General features: G+C 43.5%; 1 protein-coding gene across 3 annotated transcripts in view; it reads left to right on the top strand.

The window, feature by feature from the left end:
• LOC136625814 (choline/ethanolaminephosphotransferase 1) overlaps positions 1-21,716 on the top strand; it is a 349,399-nt gene that overhangs the window by 289,701 nt on the left and 37,982 nt on the right. For 2 of the 3 annotated variants that reach the window (XM_066600333.1, XM_066600335.1), the window contains exon 6: positions 3,665-3,796. The exons of the other annotated variant lie outside the window; for it this stretch is intronic. In XM_066600333.1, the coding sequence (XP_066456430.1) occupies positions 3,665-3,796 (132 nt within the window). The remainder of the gene's footprint in view (positions 1-3,664; positions 3,797-21,716) is intronic. 3 annotated transcript variants of the gene reach the window in all.

The raw sequence follows: 21,716 nt of genomic DNA, 5'->3' as shown, positions 1-21,716 counted from the left end.
CATTGTTCTCTATCACCATCAAAAACGTGGACCTTTCGGCTTCATCAATCTGTGTATAATATTCCTCCTCCTCCTCCTCCTCCTCCTGCTCCTCCTCCTGAAACCTCATGTAATCACGCCGAACGGGCAATTTTTCTTAGGCCCACAAGGCTCAGTCATATAATTTTTGTAAACAATTTTTATACGTTTCAATGCTCATTAAAGCGTTGAAACTTGCACCTGAACCAATTTTTATTTTAACTGGGCTGCCTCCAGGCCTAGTTACCAATTAAGCCACATTAACCAAAGCGATTAATGGGTTTCACCTGCCCTCTTGCTTGGGCATGGGCAATTTTTCTGAGGTACATTAGTACTGTTGGTACACCAATTTTTTGGGGCCCTCGCCTGCAGTGTAATCCAATTAATTTTTAGCCCACCTGCATTACAGCTGACGTTACATCAGCTGTGCTGGGCACTGTAATGGGATATATTTATGTACCGCCGGTGGGTTCCAGGGAGCCACCCATGCTGTCGGTCGACACGGAGTTGTAACTACATGTGTCCACTTCTAAAGAAACCCAGTCTGACTGGGGCATGCAGTGTGGGCCGAAGCCCACCTGCATTTAACATGACATTACCTCAGCTGTGATGGGCAATGCAATGGGATATATTTATGTGCCGCCGGTGGCTTCCTGGCACCCACCCATGCTGTCGGTCCACAGGGACTTCACAATAGGGAGTTGTACCTGCCTGTGTCTATGAATTAAAAAGCCCGGTCAGGTTGGGGCATGCAGTGTGGGCCGAAGCCCACCTGCATTTAATCGGACGTTACCTCAGCTGTGATGGGCACTGCAATGGGATACATTAATGTACAGCCGGTGGGTTCCAGGGAGCCACCCATGCTGTGGGTGCACACGGAATTCCCATTGCGGAGTTGTACCTGCCTGTGACTATTTATAAAAAAACCGCGGTCTGACTGGGGCATGCAGGCACCTTTACAGAATGAATAGTGTGTGGCACATAGGTTCCCCATTGCTATGCCCACGTGTGCAGCTCCTGATGGCGGTGGCACAGGATTATATTTCTCATTGCTTTCGTACAGCATTGTGGGCTATCGCCCCGCCCCTTTTAAAGAGGGTCGCTGCCTAGCCGTGCCAACCCTCTGCAGTATGTGCCTGCGGTTCCTCCTCATGGCAGACACACTTATAAATAGACATGAGTGTGGCGTGGCATGAGGGCAGCTGAAGGCTGCGCAGGGACAATTTGGTGTGCGCTGTGGACACTGGGTCGTGCAGGGGGGGGGGGTTGGGCAGCATGTAACCCAGGAGAAGTGGCAGCGGAGTGTCATGCAGGCAGTGATTGTGCTTTGTTGGAGGTAGTGTGGTGCTTAGCTAAGGTATGCATTGCTAATGAGGGCTTTTCAGAAGTAAAAGTTGTTGGGGGGGGCCCATTCTTGCCGCTATTGTGGCTTAATAGTGGGACCTGGGAACTTGACATGCAGCCCAACATGTAGCCCTTCGCCTGCCCTATCCGTTGCTGTGTCGTTCCCATCACTTTCTTGAATTGCCCCAATTTTCACAAATGGAAACCTTAGCGAGCATCGGCGATATACAAAAATGCTCGAGTCGCCCATTGACTTCAATGGGGTTCGTTGCTCGAAACGAACCCTCGAGCATCGCGATAATTTCGTCCCGAGTAACGAGCACCCGAGCATTTTGGTGCTCGCTCATCTCTAGTGACAGCCCTTTACATGCTGCAGTCGCATAGACCGTGGCATGTAAAGGGTTAACACAGCAGAGATCGGAAGTTTTCTCCATTCTCTGCTGTGTAAGAGCTGGTGCACAGCTATCCTCTGACAGCCAAGCACCAGCCCTTACCCTGCCACAGAGACCATCGACTGGCTTCTGACAAGCCAATGGTCTCCATGGCTACCTGTAAACAAAGCAGTGCAGGAGTTTGAAAATAGAAGCGGGAGATCGCCGGCAGATCGCTGGCAGATCAGTAATATCTCACTGCTTCTTTTTTCAAAGTCCTGAACTGTTCTATTAGGGACTGTGCATGCAGAGCACAATGCCACAGCTTCTGGCATTGTGCTCTGCAGGTCTCATAGTGAAACATAGCCCAGAAATCTTCCGGGCTATATCGCTATGGGCAGTGAAGCTCGTTCTGGAAAATTTCAGGGCGTGCCACTCAAGGGTTTAAAAAGGTACAAGACCTGTTTCTAAGCTTGACTTCTCTGTTTTATTAGGAATTATTCCAGTATAACAATATGTGATTGTTCTCAGTGAGAGAAATAGGTAATTTTGTAGATATACCTTTTTAATGGCTAGCAAATATACATGATGTTACAGCAAGCTTTTCAGGGATATCTCCCCCCCTTTTGTCAGCCTAGTGAATGATCCAGTATAACAATAGATGCATTTTGGGGCCGCTACGCCCCTTCTCGGTATTTAAACTGGGGAGACACAGCCAGCATTCGTGTGTTCTCCTTACAGAGGAATGGAGTGCCACGACCACCAACGGCCCCAATTAGAGAATTTTTTTTAAAAGGTAATCTATCGCCTAATTTTAGTGATATCAGCAAATTACACAGTTACATGTATGATTAATCAATAGATACTTTTATCAGTTTCCAATGGGTTACCATTCCTGAGATATGCTACCTCGATAGTGTTGCACTCCATATGCAATAATTTCAAATTGTTGGTGTTTATTTGTAAACCTGGTGATCTAGTGTTACATTTTGTACAAGGTGCAAAAAGCTATCAGGTGTACTTTGCATGCACTTATACATTAACCCTTTGCAATCCAATTTTGGATTTAGGGTTTCCTAGGGGGCTTTCTCTTTCTGCCATTATACAATGGTGCCATCTGCTGGCTAGAACCAGTACTGCGGTATGGGACATGCTGGAGAGGCCCCTGACAACAGCGCAGCCAGTAATGTACAGTAAGAATACCCTGCCGAACATCTTCCGACCTTGGAGCTGTACAGCCTTCAATCAGAATGTCTTCAGACGTCAGACAGTGGTTTGGAAAGGGTTAAGGACTCATGTCCACGGGGAAAGGAACAATTAAAATCTGCAGCGGATCACCCGCACGCTGATCCGCACCCCATAGGGATACATTAGCCACCCGCGGGTAGATAAATATCCGCGGATGGTCAATAAAAGTGAATTTAAAAATTTCTGTAGCATGAAAAAAAATGGACATGCTCCATATAGGTGCGGGTCTCCCGCAGGCTTCTATTGAAGCCTATGGAAGCCGTACGGATCCGCAGGAGACCCGCGCCTGAATTAAACTCATCTGCTCCGGGCGATGCAGATCTTCCTTCCTTCGCGGCAGGATCTTCTTTCTTCGGCCCGGCGGATGTGCCCGGCGAATGCGCGCGGGACGCAGCCGGCATGCCGAGCACATCCGCCGGGCCGAAGAAGGAAGATCTGGCTGCGAAGAAGGGAAGACCTGCACGGTCCGCAGCAGGTGAGTTTATTCTTATTTTAATGACTCATGTCCGCGGGGCAGGAGGGACCCGCTACGGATTCTCCATGGAGAATTCGTAGCGGGCCTGATTTTCCCCGTGGACATGAGGCCTAAGTAAGTAAACTTATGAAGCTTATAGATGTTAAACTGTATATTTTCTAATATGATACATGTTGCTTATTCTTCCTTTTTGTTTTCTGTATTAAAGATCCCTGTACTAAATGTACAAGTGAAACTTGTTCCTGCCTTCTGCACTGTTGCAGGCACCGTATTTTCCTCAGTCAATTACTTCCAAGTTATCTTTACAGGTGGAGTGGGAAAAAATGGATCAACAATAGCTGTAAGTACAAAGTGCATGTCAAATGTAATATGTTGATGGACTGTTAGTGAGCGAGTATTACAATGAATGATTAAGAAAAGCTCAAAATTCATTTTGAATGTGAGTTAGTCTACATAAGTCTGCTCATACATGCCTGGGCTCTGTAAGAAAGAGAACCAGTAGCATAGTAATGTATTATGTTAGGCTGAATTGGATGGACAGATGTCTTTTCTCAACCTATTTTGATAGGGGAAAAAAACTAATGAGGTTGAAGCCAAATCACAAAAAAAAATCCTGGATTAACAACCCTACTGAAATAATTAGTGACTGTAAAAATCATAGAAAGGCAGAGTTGGAAGGGACCTCCAGGGTCATCTGGTCCAACCGACTGCTCAGTGCAGGATTCACTAAATCATTCCAAACACATATTTGTCCAGCCTTTGTTTGAACACTTCCATTGAAACGCTTTTCTTCAGTGTTACATGTAACAATATAATACATAAATGGGAGGAATCAGGCTAAAACGAGCAGCAAATGCAAAAAAGCTAGGAGGGTAGCTAACACTAGGGAAGTGAGAGAGAGCATATTCAAAAAGATTTAGAAAAAGCTTGAACTGTGGGTGGCGACTAACAGAATGGTATTTAACAAGGAGAAATGCAAAGTCCTACATCTGGGTAAGAAAAATGAAAAAAGCACATACAGAACAGGAGGAATTGGGCTAAGCAGCAGCACATGTGAAAAAGACTTGGGTATACTAATAGATCATAGACTGAACAAGAGTCAACAATGTGATGCAGCAGCCAAAAAGGCAAACACAATTCTGGAATGTATTAAGAGAAGCATAGAGTCTAGATCATGTGAAGTAATCCCCCCCCCCTTCTTACTCTTCCTTAGTCAGACATCATCTGGAATACCAAAAGACTAAAGTAAACTGCTTGTACAGAAAAAAAACTTTCACTCTCCCGACTTCTTGGATATTTTTAGTGACTTATTACCCCATCAAACAGTAGGTTTTAAGTAAAAAAGTTATGCGCTCGTGGAAAAAGCAGTTGGGACAAGCAAGATGTAAAAAGTGTCCATCCCGTAAGGGACAGAAAGCATGTAAAACAGAATAGAATGGCACTTACTCGGAACAATTTAATGTACCATCTAAGATGTTATACATGCCATAAGATATAATTTGGTATAAGAAACATATTTGATGACCCTATACGTTTTTAATGATCAATAGGTCTCTTCTATGTAGCTCCTATTAATTAATTAATATATATTTATATTTACTTGTATCTATTTTTTAACGTATTAATTAGAACAAAAATGTTGCTGTTTTTTGTTTTTTAAAAATAGGATGCATTTTAATTTTAATTATGATGAGTTTACTCTGTTTGCAAATAATACCTACTTGCCTTACAAACAACTGATATACGTCCTACAAATAACCATATGACTGAACTGCTTAGTCTCCATAGAGACAGAGAACACTTGAATAGATATAATTTGGCATAAGAAATATATTTGATGACCCTATACGTTTTGAATGATCAATAGGTCTCTTTTATGTAGCCCCCATTAATTAATTAATATATATTTATATTTACTTGTATCTATTTTTATTAACGTATTAATTAGAACAAAAATGTTGCTGTTTTTTGTTTTTTAAAAATAGGATGCATTTTAATTTTAATTATGATGAGTTTACTCTGTTTGCAAATAATACCTATCTGCCTTACAAACAACTGATATATGTTCTACAATAACCATATGACTGAACTGCTTAGTCTCCATAGAGACAGAGAACGCTTGAATAGCATTAATACACCCAACAATCACGTGACCCAGTAAATGACGTAACACGCATACCGCTCACCATAGTAACGCATGATGCTCAGACAAAGCAATTACAACTTTCAATCATGTGACTTACATCACGAGCGGCACGCACGCCCGATGTGACCACACCATCCATCTCCAGGCTCTTCCAGGATGACGCAGCACGCACTGACAGCGTGATCGCGTCATCAGGTCACATGACCTAGGACCCTCCGTGATGACGTGGCACGCAGAAGCTGCGTGACTACGCAGCCCAAAAGTGAAAGTAAAACATACAACGCCACGTAACACTTCCGGTCTGTGTGGCCACGTCACCAAACGAAACACGTGACACACACCAACCTATCACCACAAACTCCTCCCCCTGGAATCACATAGCTCCACCCACAAAATGGCGCTACACACAGAAGGAAAGTGATACCTTGACTTCTATAAATGTGAGTAAATCTGTGTTCTAATATATGTACGCATAGTCTTGAAAAAGGTGCATGTCGCACCGAAACGCGTTGCCTTCCTGTAAATTTGATTTTATTTAATTAAAACTGGACAAATCAACCTGCTTCTCGCGATTTCCATCGGCGACTGAGAGGACTTTGAGGAGTCAGCACACAGAGGAGGGGGCTTCTTGTTCCATACACCCCCCTCCTTCCGAGTAAGTGCCATTCTATTCTGTTTTACATGCTTTCCGTCCCTTACGGGATGGACACTTTTTACATCTTGCTTGTCCCAACTGCTTTTTCCACGAGCGCATAACTTTTTTACTTAAAACCTACTGTTTGTTTTCTTTTTGGGGGTCCACTCTCCTGGCGAGAGTCCCCCCTTTACTGTCATTGCAGCTCTCCTCCTTCACGGAGGATTGGAGAAAAGCACATTGGGGAGCCTGCTCAATATCCATTGGTGCTGTCTGAACTATTGTGTTTATTACCCCATCAGGGAAATGACAACACAAAAAACAGAAGAGGTTGCTGGAATGTGGACAGAGGGATCTCCACCCACTGACCGGCAACGGTGCGGGTGCAACGTGCTTCTGCGCTCTAATACTGCCTTTTCAAGCATAACAAGGATACAATACATAGCATATATTTATATAAAAGGAGACTTGAATTGCCTGAAAGTAAAAACCCTTTCCCACTCAGAGAGGAGCTGCATGGCCACCATCGGGATGCCAGAGACACAAGATGATGATATCACAGGCCGGTCACCATGCTGCCGGTGGCCGTCATGGCGGTCAGATGGAGCGCAACGTGCATTCCACAGTGTGCGCATGCGTCCCGAAGACTCACTCCTACTTCTAGTAGAATGCATATTGCGCTCCAGGAAGCCGTGCATGTGCAGACTTCATTCAGAGGGTAAGAGTAGTTTTATTCAGTGGAACGCACAAAGTGCTCCATCCCCTGTGCCTGCGTCACCTCTCCACTGAACATATTTTATTTTAATTGGAAATCAAGATTCCAATTTCATTACCTAATCTCTTAAAAAAAAATTTAAAAAAGAGGGGGGTTACCCTTGGCACATAAAAAGAATATTATCCTAAGACGGTACAAGGAAAAAGCATAAATATATATGCACAATATCAAATATACATAAAAAATGGAACAAAAACAGTTAATTCAAAAACATATTTTTTACTTCATACCTAAATAGATATTTATTTATATAGAAAATTCTAGTATAAAGACCCATAAATAGTAGTCATAAAATAATAAATTAATATTCTACATTACTACGTACTAAATGATTGATAAAAAAATTATTAAAAGTTCTCTAAAACCTCTTTTAACCCATGCAGTGCCAATGTATTCAGTTTAAAAATCCAATACATCTCTTTCACTATTAAGCATCTATAAGACTTTGGTTCTATCAGCTCAAGAGGGGTAATGCATAGTTGTGTTGGTTCTTTGTCATGGGTTTGTAAAAAGTGACAAGACACACTATGCTTATCAAAACAATTTCTTAAATTTGATCTGTGTTTATTGAGCCGTACTCTTCATGCGTTTGTGGTGCAGCCATACTTTAGGCCGCGTGGGCACCCTAACAAATATACAACATAGATTGAACTACAGGTCATATGATGTTTTACATTTATGGGTCCCTGATCAGGATATGTCCTTATCTCTATTCTACCATGATCAATTTGTGTACATTATTTACATTTTTTTGAATTACACCTATATGCACCAATTGGTGTCCTAACTAATGATACAGTGTGTTTTGACGACTTTTTTCGAAGGCATGATCCTCAAAAATTTTGTACAATGAAAAATTAATTTTGTTTTTTTAGGAACACTAGTTTTTAACAAGGGATCAGTGGTCAGTAACCCCCAATGTTTCTCCAATTTTTTTCTTATTTTACTATGCTGTGTGCTATAATTCGTGGTAAACAGATATTAGATACTTAAAATGGCGACCATTTTTTGGGCAGATTTTGCCGCTGAGCCTTTGAAGCTAGCAGCGAGGTCTGTGTGCGGCCTTATCCAATTATGCCAGAAGAGTGCTCTGGCTAAAATCATGTGATTTCTAAGGGGTTTTCCAGAAGGAAAACCGCAATAGAAGATAACCTTTTTTTCCATAGCGTCCATTCTGACAGCACACATGGAGGTTGCCGCACCTGTGCTCGTTGGGACAGGAAGAAAGAGAGTTCTTAAAGCCACCTCCCATATCCATCTCCAGTGTTTTTTCCTATCCCAATGGACACAGAAGGAGTTCTCTGTGCTGGAGCAAGGGCGCTAGGAAAAGCTGCAGGATCCACTCACCAGGAGCAGGTTACTTCTCAGCTGGGGGTAAGAGCTTCAGAGCGGCAGGAGCGCATCGTCCGGCACCATCTAGGAGCTGTCAGGAGATGGGGGGACCTGCAGCAGTTACTGCTATGTCTTGCGCCTAGGTCCCAGCGGCTGGCTCGCACTAATAAGCGAGGTGCCGCATCATACGTGATGACTTCACACGCAGCGCAGCAATTCCATTCTAAAAGGTGGCAAATTCATATTTCAAAACGCTTTCTCAGTGTTTGGGACTCCATAGCACCTCCTGGCAGTATGGAAAGTGCAGAGGCCAATAAGGCGATTATACCAAATATAAGTAGTCCACTTGCACACAAGGGAAAAGTATTTCTTTGTAATGGGTTGGTAAAAATGGCTTGTCCTATTATAGGAGGAAGCACTAAAAATCAAGGGAAATAAAAAACGCATTAAAAGGTGCGCCCTGTGCGCAAAAAGATTGGAAGAAATTTGCCCTGACTGTACTTCTAAAATAGTTAAGGAAGGACAACAAAATTGACTTCAAGGGATCCGAACTATGGTCCGTGAGGAAGTACAGGCCTTACGGTCAGAACAGACACCTGACCCACAACAGGGACCTTTCAGACAATTGAAAGGAGCGCGTACCAGCGAATATGTAATATCTTCCCCTAAAGCGTCGGACTTTGACAAATCAGAGGATGAATTTTCAGAGGCTTCAGCGCCAATCCGAGGAGAGGACAATGAAAGGAAATACTACTTCTCCAATCAGAACCTGGACGAACATATCACCGTAGTCCAAAACACCATGGAAGTCATAGACGATCCTCAAGCAAGATCAGTGCAGGTTGACAGGTTTGGGGGGCTTAGGACCGGATGTAAGAAAAATTTCCTGGTGACAGATGAATGGCAAAAGATTAAAAGAGGTCAAGCCATTCCCAGGGAATTTAAGGAGCGTCTCTTATTTGCACCTGAAGATACAACCCTATGGCAGGCAATTCCAAAGGTAGACATATAGGTAGCCAAGTTAGTCAAGAAAACCTCTCTACCAATCGAAGATGGGTCTCAACTAAAGGATCCAATGGATCAGATGATAGAAGGCTTCCTTAAAGGAGTCTGGAAATCGGTGTCAACTCTAATGGAAGCAAATATCGCAGCAACATCTGTGGCAAGGTCAATGTACATATAGCTGGATCAGTTAGAATTACATCTCCAGCAGACAACTTCCAGAGATGAAATCCTAGATTGCATCCCATTAGTCAAAAACGCAACAGCCTTTTTGGCGGACTCCTCGGCTAAATCAGTAAGATTTGCAGCAAGAAACGCAGCGCTGGGAAATTCAGCCAGAAGAGCTTTATGGCTTAGGGCCTGGTCAGGCAATACACTATCCAAGAACAAACTATGCACAATCTCTTTTCAGAGAGAATATTCAGACCAATTCTGGATAAAATTCTAGAAAGAGCAGCAGACAGGAATTTTTTTTTTCCAAAGGAGAACGCTATCCTTCCGGAAGGAGCCTGAACAACCCAGAACAAGAAATAACAGGACATCGGGCAGATGGTCCTACCCGAAAGGAGGGAAAGGTAAAAATTCTGACTTTTCCGTTAAACCCGAGCCCAGGTAAAAGGATTGCGGTAGGGGGTAGACTCTCTCGGTATTCAGGGAGATAGAGACAGATATCTGGTAATCCCTGGGTACTGGGAGTCATCGTGTCGGGATGTAAAATAGAGCTAGCGTCTATTCCCCCTAGAAAATACGTAGTCACCCAACACAAACACCTTTCTCCAAGAGCGATTAGAGGAAGGGACTGTTAATTTACTGAAATTAAATGCCATTAAACCTGTCCCCGTAGATGAACGAGGTCAGGGTTACTATTCAACTTTATTTTTAGTCCCAAAACGTAGCGGAACGTTTAGGATTATTATTAATTTAAAATCACTAAATAGTTTTATTGAAAATTGTACTTTCAAGATGAAGACTATCAGATCCACGGTTCTGTTAACAGGACACACTCACGTTATGTGCAAAATTGATTTAACCCATTGAGTGGCGGGTTTTCTAACAACCTGTCGTGCCCACCAGGGCAGGTTTTTTAAAATGATCTAATCATTGAATTTCAACTAATTTTGCAGTTGCGTCTTAAGAGCCATAACTTTTTCATTTTTCCATTGACATGGCCATATAAGGGCTTGTTTTTTGCGGGACAAGTTGTGATTTTTTAAACAGGGGGGAGGAAAAAAAGAAATGGGGAAAAAAGGGGCCATGTCATTAAGGGTTTAAATAATGTATTAACTTCCTTCTCTGGGTCATTACGATGCATGGATACCACATGTGTGATTGTATTTTTGATTTTTTACAAAGTAAAGGGAGACAAGTGTTTTTATAATTTTTTAAATAATTTTTTTCCTTTTTATTTTATTTTTATTTTTTGTCCCTTTAGGGGACTTCCACAGGGACCTATCAGGACCCCTGATCACATTCCGGGGGTCCGATGGTGACAGCCCTTTACATGCTGCAGTCACATAGACTGCAGCATGTAAAGGGTTAACACAGCAGAGATCGGAGGTTTTCTCTGATCTCTGCTGTAAGAGCTGGTACCTAGCTGTCCTCTGACAGCCAAGCACCAAGCTCTCCCTGCCACAGAGACCATCGGCTTGCTTTTGACAAGCCGATGGTCTCTATGGCAACCTGTAAACAAAACAGGAGATTGCCGGCATATCGGCAATATCTTCTGCTGGTTTTTCAAAGCCCTTGCTTTGTTCTCTGTGGGTCTGTGCAGGCAGAGCACAATGTCAAAGCTTGTGGCATTGTGCTCTGCAGCTCCCATAGTGATACATAGCCCGGAAATCTTCCGGGCTATGTCTCTATGAGCAGTGGAGCTCGTCCCGGAAAATTTCTGGGCGTGCCATTTAAGGGGTTAAGAGGCGCTTATTGTCACATACCTATCCATGCCGCATCCCAGACGTTTTTGAGGTTTCCGGTAAGGATAAGAGGGGCTATCTTCCATTTTCAGTTTGTCTACTTGCCGTTTGGCATTTCCTCTCCCCTGAGGGTATTCACAAAGGTCATGATTGAACCAATTAATTATTTACGTGAAAAAATCATCAATATTATCCCCTATCTGGATGATTTTTTGTTAACGGCAAAGGATACAGAGTCTATGCAGTCTCACTTAAACCAAACTCTGTCTATTCTCCTACTTAAGCTGGATAGTAAACTTCCAGAAATCCAGTTTGCTTCCCAATACTGGAAAAAAAAATTCTTGGGGCTCTCTTAGATTCAGTAAGCGAAGTTTCGTTCCTCCCACAACCTAAAATATCACACATTATAAATTCTCTCCAAAAAGAAAAATTATGTCTCTATTAGGAAGGCAATGAAGATCTTAGGGCATATGATATCTTGCATACCCACAGTACCCTGGGCACAGTTCCATTCTCGTGTACTCCAACAGACTATCTTGTCGACTTGGGATAAGAGTCAAGCCTCTTTGGATAAAAAAATTAAAGTATCAAGTGGCGTAAAGCAGTCGTTAAATTGGTGGTTATCACCATCCAAGCTTAGGAAGGGGGGTATGATGGGCCTCATCTCCTTGTATAACAGTTACCACGGATGCCAGTAAAACCGGTTGGGGAGCACAGGTGGCTGATAGAATACTTCAGGGCAGCTGGTCATCCCACGTCGGTGCCCAATCATCTAATTATAAAGAACTCAGGGCAATCTGGGAAGCGTTAGTCCGATCGGAGGATATTTTGGAAGGAAAACATGTAAAAGTGTTGTCTGACAATATAACTGCCGTATCTTTTATCCGCCACCAGGGAGGCACCCGGTATTCACACTTACCAGGGATGGCACAAAGAATTTTATCCTGGGTGGAGAACAAAATCCTGTCACTATCAGCAGTCCACTTAGAAGGGTTCTTAAACCAGGTAGCAGATTTCTTAAGCCGGAAAAAGCTGGATCCAGGAAATTGGGCTCTCAATACAGAAGTTTTCCATCATCTCACGAAGCAGTGGGGCCAGCCACAAGTTGATCTGTTTGCCGGGAGAGAAAACTCAAAATGCCAAAAATTCTTATAAGTTAACAGACATAATAAAGGAAAGTAGAACAGATGATATATGTTCTTGAAGAACAGCCAAAAAAAAAAAATGCCAAAAATTCTTTTCGCTAAAACCTGCAGATCATCCAATGGCACTGGACGCCCTATCTCAGGACTGGAACATGACTTTGGTATACGCCTTCCCTCCTCTCCCGTTAATTTCTCGTTGTCTACAAATAAACAAGCAAGCCAAACCACTGTAATTTTTATTGCTCCAGCCTGGACAAAGAGACCATGGTTTCCAATGGTGAGCTCTTTGGCGATACAATCCCCCATAACGTTGCCTCTCAGGGAGGACCTCTTATCTCAAGGTCCAGTATTCTTCCAGAAAATTAATTGGCTAAGATTGACAGCCTGGCTATTGAGAGGCAAAGACTAAAAACTCAGGGGTTATCTCAAAAGGTAATTAATACCCTATTAAAGAGTCGTAAGTCCGTTACCTTAAAGATCTACTCCAGGACCTGGAATAGATTTTATGTATGGTACAAACTCGATTGTCCAAATACGGATAAACCGGATTATTCTAAAATGCTAGATTTTTTTTCAGTCGGGATTAGATAAAGGACTTAGTCCAAGGACCTTGCGAGTCCAAGTAGCAGCCCTTAGTTCATTGTTTGATGTTCATCTTATCGAGAACAAATGGATCAAAAGGTTTTTGAAAGGGGCGAATAGGATGAAACCATTTTTATGGAATTTGGTCCCCTCATGGGACCTCAGCATTGTACTCGGGGGATTCTGTGATCCTCCTTTTGATCCCATTCACAAAATTTCATTAAAAAAAACGTATCTATAAAAGTTGCTTTTCTAATAGCCATAACATCCGCTAGAAGAATTGTGGAATTACAGGAGTTATCCTGTAAGGAACCTTATCTAAAGATTCTAGACAAGCGGGTAATATTTAGAACCACTCCGGATTTCCTCCCAAAGGTTGTTTCCTGTTTCCACATAAAACAGGAGATAATCCTACCTTCCTTTTGCCAAAATTTTAGAAATAAAAAAGAGCAACGCTTACATTAATTAAATGTAAGTCAGGCTATAGTATGTTACTTACAAACCTCCCAGTCGTTTCGTCAATCGGAAAAAAGTTTTCTACAGTTTCAAGGTCTCAACAAGGGTAGAGCGGCTTCAAAAGATAGTGAGGTGGATCAAGCTAGCTATCCAAGAGTCCTGCAAGGTTAGTAACCTGCTGGTTCCAGAAGGGATAAGGGCCCACTCCACTAGGGCCCTTGCCTCCTCATGGGCCAAACGTAGTGGAGCATCAGCAAATCAGATCTGTAAAGCGGCTACTTGGTCAAACGTCCATACGTTTACAAAACACTATCGACTAGATCTTCGCTCTAACTCAGAGCTGGCCTTCGGACAGAAAGACTTCCCCTTAGGGTAATGGTGATCTGGTATTACCTCCATGTGTACGATTAGGATGGCCCAAGACAACAAGAGGCGTATAGGGATAAAGGTAAAACAGGACGTTTCAGCTACCCAAAGGGAGGTAAAGGGAAAAACTTCCTTTTTTAATCCCAACCAATCTGATTTTCAGGGACTCAGACAATGACGCCGTCCCCACGGTAGCATGGTTACAGGCATTTTCAGGAAGGTGGGCTCTGCTTTATGAGAGTGCCTGGATTTCAAAAATTATAAAAGGAGAATACCACGTGGATTAGGATGCTCATTCCCCACAGTCATTTTGGATCACTACAGCCCCAACTTCACAGATTCTCCTACTACATCAGGGAATCGGGGACTTAATAAGGATCAGGGTTATAGTAGCAGTTCCCCTGGTTCAACAAAAAATTGGTCATTATACTGTCTTTTCCTTAAAACAAACAGGAAATCTCGCTTGATAGTGAATCTGAAACCCCTGAACAAATTCAGCAAGTACAGGAGATTCAAAATGCAGACAGTGCAGTCAGTGGTAAAACTAATCAAACTGGGGGCTTTCATGTTAACTATAGACCTGAAAGATGTTTATTTTCAAATTCCCATTCACCCCTAAGCGCAGAGATTTCTCAGGTTCGCGATTGTTATGGGAGGAAAATTAAGGCATTTCCAATATAGGTGCCCCTCTTTTGGAATAGCTTCAGCTCCATGGATTTTTACAAATCTGATGGCGGAGCTGGTAGCTATCCTAAGGGAAAGGTCAATTATGATATTTCCATATATAGATGATATCCTAATAGTGGCCGATACCAGGGATCTTCTACTATCCCATGTCTCTGCAGCATCTGGACTGGCTAATAAATTGGAAGAAATCAGATACTGCACCCAATTAGCAGAAAGTTTCTGGGTATCATCCTGGGTATACGTCGGTGTTCTGTCCTCCCCTTAGTGAACAAACAGGATCTCCTCCTGCGAATTTCACTATTCTTGAGTCTGAAAATTTGTAGCATCATGCCATGTCTTTGTTACGGAAGCTCAATGTATTAGAGAGATTTTGGCAGCATATAGGGGTGCTGTACAAAATATAGGTTTATTCTCCCATGACAGGTAAATGTAGCGACGTTTTGGCCGTGAGACCTTTCTCAAGTTTGAGTTCCTGAGGGGGTAACAAGAAAAAAAAATGGCAAAGACCACTCTATCTAGGTGGATTCGTTCATCCATGATGGAGGCTTATAAAGCTCTTAACAAACCAGCCCCAGAGGGACTCAAAGCCCACTCCACTAGGGCAATGTCTGTTTCTTGGGCAGAGCAGATCTCTGCATCCATAGACTAAATATGCAGGGCTTTTTTAAAACATTGTAGGTTAGATGTTTGGGCAGATTTGGACGTAAAATCCTATCTGCGGTAGTCCCCCACTAGTTTCTTGTTTCGCTGGCATATTTCAGCTGGTGCTGTTATGGAGACAATATGGAAAAGTTGGATTACATTTACCAGTAATCCTATTTTTTGTGAAGTCTCCACAACAGCACCTTTATATTCCCTCCTGTATTTATTTTTTTGTTTTTTTCATAGCTATTTAGTTTCAAATACCAGTTGGTTATAATTACTGGGGAAGGTGGGGAATGGAGGGAGTTTTAAACCTTTTGGAGTGTGCCTGTCCTATCAAGGGAAGATCATTTCGGCTGGTGCGGAGACTTCCCGAAAAAGTGCTGGTGCTGGGTACACATCTCTGGGTAGATTAAAAGGTTAAACAAGAAAGTGTAGGTAAACTATGGAAAATACTGAAAAGAACAGAAGATGGGGAAACACAAAGCAAAGAGAGAGACAAAAGCCAATCATGGACTAATGTTTGTGAAAACTCCTAAAAAGGAGAGTGGGTGGTGCAAAAAACCTTGGGGTGAGCCCATGCGTCCGAAGGCCACGAAACAGACAGGAAGGGGGGCACATTGTTTAGTTTAGTTCTCATTGTTTAGTTCTCTTCTTTGTAGAGTCCATAAGCAGGCGGTGAGGACAAGGGCTGTAATCATATACGAGTATAGGAGTTTAGAGCATTATAAATGCTGACTTCAAATTAGGATTATAAAGCTATCAAAAAACGTTCAGGAGGAAAATGTCATCGAGCGTTGGGTGGTAGGTTGGTCAGGCTTCTAAGGGAAGGGCTGCAGAGAAATCAGATGAGTGCTAAGAGGCAACCACCCAGTTCAGATTGAGAGGGAGAGTGATATGAATGTCGCTTTGGGTTGAGGGATTGGTATCTCAGTGGCTGACTATTTAAGAACCGGAAGGGCAGAGCAGTCTAAGAAGGCGAATAGGCCATCTAAGTCACTATGCTTCTGGAGGGTATAAATGGTGGTATTTTCCCTTACAATGAAATAGAATGGATGACCACCTCTGTATGTAGCTCCCGATTCCCTAATCTTAAAAGGTAGAAGTTGTAGGAGGCTGTACAAGTATAGTGTACAGGAGGAGATATGTGGGAACAGACAGTCTTCAGTGTTCTCAAAATGTATAGACCCATGCTCCTTGGCGTGTGAGAATGGGTTGTTTATCAGTGTAGTAATGCTGCAAGCAGAGTACGTCCCAGGGGTTGGTAGGGTCCAGTGGCGCAGTACAAAAAACATACTGCACCCAGTTAATACGAGATGTAGCATCCTGCTACTGCTGGATCACAGTATTGAAAATGGAAGTAACTGCCTGGAAAAGGTCATTCTGCGCAATATGTTCAGGTGGACGTTGTTTCTTCTCCCTCTGTTTTCCTGATCCTCTAACAGTAAAGTGAGTGACTGAAGTTGTTCATGTGTGTGGGGAGCATCTCTTTCCAAAGTGGACACTAGCTTTAGCAGCCAAATGTTGCAGCACTCCCGTTAGTCTCGAGGGCCTTCAACTGAGAATGCTATAGCCGGTATAAAAGGACATCTAAGTCCTGTTTTGTCAGAAGGGCCTGACTGAAGGTATGGAACACCAGAAGCTCTGAGTGCGTTTTAGGCACCATCATATAGGAAAGTGAGAGAAATGAGAATACAAGCTGGAGAGAAGGTGCAAAGGTGGAACTTCTGGGAGAAACACACTGTTCCTCAATAGGCAGTTGAGGCAGTTACAGGCAGCAGTTCCAGATCCAAGAAGCTACGGTTCTGGGGATGCAGGAAGGCAAGAGGCATTTGGATGCATCTCTTCCAGAGGAACGGCTTGTCCTTCGGGGTGGAGATACTGCTCCATTCCACTGCTGCTGTTGGGCAAGCAAGTGCCAGTGAGAGCATGGACTCTCTTCTCCATTTACTGGGCATACAGCTCTGCAGAGGAGAGTTATAGGATGGGTACAGAGCAGCTGAAAGAGCCTGCAACTATGAAGCAATATACTTTTTTCCAGCACTCACTAAGAGGCTTAACCTGCCCCGACATCATCCTTTCCCTCCACAGCTCCGATGTCGGGACAGGCCCGACACTGCAGTGCAGGAGTGCATCTGCACCCGATCATCAGAAACATTGGGTGCAGATGCACTCCTGCAATGATCCTCATGAAGGACCCCCGAGGAGAAGGCTGAAAGGGTTTTTAATGGATGAGAAAAATGTATTTTTTCTCATCCATTCTCCCCAGCCTCAATTTATTTGGAGCTGGGGAGAATGGATGAAAAAAAATGGATTGGAAAGGGTTAATTACCCATACTCCTCTTTAGAACCCTGCATTGAATGCCTATGCTGGGTATTGCATTACCTTTTCTGTCTAATGAGGTTAATCTGATCCCAGCCATCTAACGCCTCAGTGCGGCAGTCAGTGCTGATCACAAGGTACTGACAGGCTTGTTTGCTGGGTCTGCCTTATCCAGAAGTCTATTAGGCCTCGTCAGAAGCGGGGTTTATTAGGCTGTTTAATATACAGAAGTATAGCAGTGTATTAGTTGAATGATCAAAGATTCCCGAGTCAAACTATATATATCTTCAGTAATTGTACTGACCCAGAGAATAACATTATCATGTTATTTATACGGCATAGTGGACACAATGAAAACAAAATTCAAAACAATGACAAAACCTTGTCAGCCCTAAAATGTGTACATGTATAGCTGACTGGTGTCTGCCTGCTGTTCAATGGCAGTTGAGTCTGAGTGTGTCTGGTGCAACCCGTGGTTACAACTACTATGCACCCAGCCTTAAGCGTGTGCATTTGTGCCTTGTTTTTGTGGATTTGTGTGCGCAACAGTGTTTTTTACTATACATTATGCTCGTGTTCTTTTCCTGTGCATTTGAGCAGCATGCTGTGAATTTTTTTGCGTGCCTGATATAGGCATTCAAAATACACGCATGTGAATGAATTCATTGAAATCGGTGTTTTATTTTATATGGATTGTGCAAGCAAAATTGCATCTGACTGGCATTGGTTGCTCCAGTTAAATCTACAATCCCCTAGTACCCCCAGGTCTTTTTCCATATCACTTTTCCCTAGCCGTACCCCATTTATTGTATATTGGTGACATCCATTTCCCCTGACCATGTGCATAACCTTACATTTATCAATATTGAACTTCATTTGCCATTTTTCTACCCAAGCCCCTAGTTTATCTAGGTCCTTTTGTAGACGCATATTATCCTACGTTGTATTAATTGTCTTGTATAATTTTGTATCATCTACAAATACTGATATTTGAAGGGGGCCCAATACTGAACCCTGCGGCACCCCACTAGCAACGGTGGCCCAATCAGCGTATGATCCATTTATTACCACCCCCTGCTTTCTATCTGTGAGCCAGTTCCTTATCCAGATGCACACGTTTTCGCCCAGACCAAGCTGTTTCATTTTATATATCAGCCTATTATGCGGCACGGTGTCCAATGCTTTAGAGAAGTCCAGGTATGCGAGATCAATAGATGCTCCCAGGTCTAGCCTAGAACGAACTTAAAGGGGTTGTCCGCCGCCGAAACTGATTTTTTTTTTTTCCCCCATGAATGCCCTGTAGTGGAGAAGCATCACACATTACAGCTTTAACCACGAAAAACGATATTTTCCTCACCTTTTTATTCCTTTTCTTCCCCTTATAAAGTTTGCCTGAAGGATTTTTCAAAGATGGCGCCGCTGGGTAGTTCCCATGATGCACTGCTGCCTCTCTCTCCTCAGTGCGCGCTCCCGATGACACCGGTCACATGACTGGAGGACCGGCATCATGCACGCTTCACTGCTTTGAATGGAGCCAGCAGCCGGCCGGCCCCATTCAAAGTAATGAGAGAGCAGGGAGAGCAGTGCGATCTGCTCCTACTGCTCTGACAGTAGTAGCAAGAGTTTCCTTCATCTCCCCGGCATGTCACCTCATCACTGGACACTGGGACAGCAGTGTCGCAGTGTCCAGTGATGAGGGGACATGCCAGGGAGATGAATGAATCTACTGCTACACCTGTCAGAGCAGTAGGAGCAGATCGTGATCTCTAGCAGCACTTTCAATAGCTGACGATCGTCGGCTATTGAAAGTGAAAGTAGCACCAAGCATGCCCTACACACACACACACACACACACACACACACACACACATATATATACATATGCCCCCACCCCCCGGACTTCTGACAGCCAGGCCGACACCAGCGACACCCCCCCCGGGACTTCTGACAGCCCGGCCGACACCAGCGACATCCCCCCGGGACTTCTGACAGCCCGGTCGACACCAGCAACACCCCGCCCCCCCCCCCCCCCCCCCCGGGACTTCTGACACCCCCCCGGACTTCTGACAGCCCTGCCAACACCAGCGACACCCCCCTGGGACTCCTGACAGCCCGGCGCCCAGCAGCACACACCCCCCCCATCCCCCTCCCCCCCCTGCGAGAGCCCGGCCGTCCACTTACCTTACAGATGAAGATCAAGATCCAGCAGCCGCGCGTCCCCTACAGGCATAGGAGAGCTTCCCAGCAGCTGAAGCTCTACTGCACATGCGCAGTAGAGAGCAGAAGCGAGAAGCGCGTCCCCGACGTCCCGTCAAGACCTGGAGCCGGCCCGACAAGAAAAGAAGATTTCTTGTCGTAACCACGGACGACCGAGGAGCAACACAGGGGGGGGGCACCCCTACAGGTAAGTCAATAACTTCTGTTTGCCTCATTTACCATGCACAATGTATATTACAAAGTGCATGGAAATGGGCAAACAGAAGTAATGAGATCTAATGTTTATGGCCGGACAACCCCTTTAATTGTAGAAGCTGATAAATTAGTCTGACATGATCGATCCTTCATGAACTCATGCTGATGAGGACTTATGCCGTTGCTTTCCTTGAGGTACTCTAGTATGTCATCTCTCAGAAACCCCTCAATATTTTTCCAATTATTGAAGTGAGACTTACCGACCTGTAGTTACCAGGCTCTCTTTTAGACCCCTTTTTGTATATTGGAACCACATTGGCAATGTGCCAATCCAGTGGTGCAAATCCGGTCTCAATAGTGTCCATAAATATAAGAAATAGTGGTCTAGCTATCACGTCAGTTGGGTGTATTCGGTTCTGCACTACCTCCTGTGTTAGGCATGCAATATTTAGTGGAGTTTTTTTTTATTCCTCTGCATTTCATTTTCATTCGTAAATACAGTAGAAAAAAAACTACTTCATAGATTTGCCCCACCCCCAACCCCATCGTCTTCTATGGTTTCGCCTGCATTATTTGTTAGCTGTATTCTTCGCTGAGTGATAGCGGCAGTGTCCTGCTTCGCTTGCATAGCTCTTAAGTAACTACTTAGCTACTACAGACTATGCAAAGATGATCGCTCAAAACTGTCACTCAAACTATTGTTTGAGCGACTTTTGAATGATCATCTGTCAGTGTAAATCGGGTCTAAGAGGGCAATTGACATCTAGGTGGTACTAATTAAATTTACAAAATTAGTTAACCACTTTGAATCCCTGGCCATTTTGGCCATAACCCCTTCAGTGGCGGGTTTCTTACCACCCTGTTAGACCCACCAGGGCAGGTTTTATAAATGGGCCAATCATGTAACCCTTTGCAATCCAATTTTGGATTCAGGGTTTTCTAGGGGGCTCCCTCTTTCTGCCATTATACAATGGCGCCATCTGCTGGCTAGAGCCAGTGCTGCGGTATGGGACATGCTGGAGAAGCCCCTGACAACAGAGCGGCCAGTAATATGCAGTAAGAATACCCTGCTGGACATCTTCTGACATCGGAGCTGTACTGCCTTCAATCAGAATGTCTTTACACATCAGACAGTGGATTGGAAAGGGTTAATTTCAACAAATTTTGCAGTCGCGTTCCAAGAGCCATAACTTTTTCATTTTTCCATTGACACAGCCATATGAGGGCTTGTCTTTTGCGGGACAAGTTGTATTTTTCGATGGCATCATTTTTGGGTATATATGATTTATTGCATAACTTGCAATACGTAGTATGTAAGCTCGTTGGAGCAGGACCCTCACTCTTATTGTTTCCATCAACTGATTACTATGTAACCGTGGTTCTGTAATTTTTGTATTTTGTCTTTCTGTATTCCTCCTGTCTATGTAGGCGCTGCGGAATTTTTAGCGCTATACAAATAAGGTTTTTTATTATTATTTTTAACTTTTTGTAAAAAAAATTGTAGGGAGATTGAAGGGGAAAAAAAGAAATTCTGCAATTTGTTTTTTGGATTTCATTTTTACGGCGTTCAATGTGCATAATAATGTGATAACATTATTCTCTGAGTCAACACGATACCGGCGATACCAAGTTTATACAGTTTTTTAATGTTTTCCTATTTTTGTACATTTAAAACATTTTTTTTTTCTTAAAGGTTTGCTTTTGTGGCGCCAGATTCCAAGAGCCGGATTAATTTTTTTTCCATTGCCAGAGCCCTAGAAGGCCTTGTTTTTTGCGGGATGAACTCATCTTCATTTATCTAATTTTTAGGAAATTTTGATCGCTTTTTATTCCATTTTTTTTTCT

This window comes from Eleutherodactylus coqui, chromosome 4, assembly GCF_035609145.1.
Source record: "Eleutherodactylus coqui strain aEleCoq1 chromosome 4, aEleCoq1.hap1, whole genome shotgun sequence".
Lineage (NCBI taxonomy): Eukaryota > Metazoa > Chordata > Amphibia > Anura > Eleutherodactylidae > Eleutherodactylus > Eleutherodactylus coqui.
The sequence above is the reverse complement of the archived record's forward strand: the minus strand, read 5'-3'. Positions and strand labels throughout refer to the sequence as shown.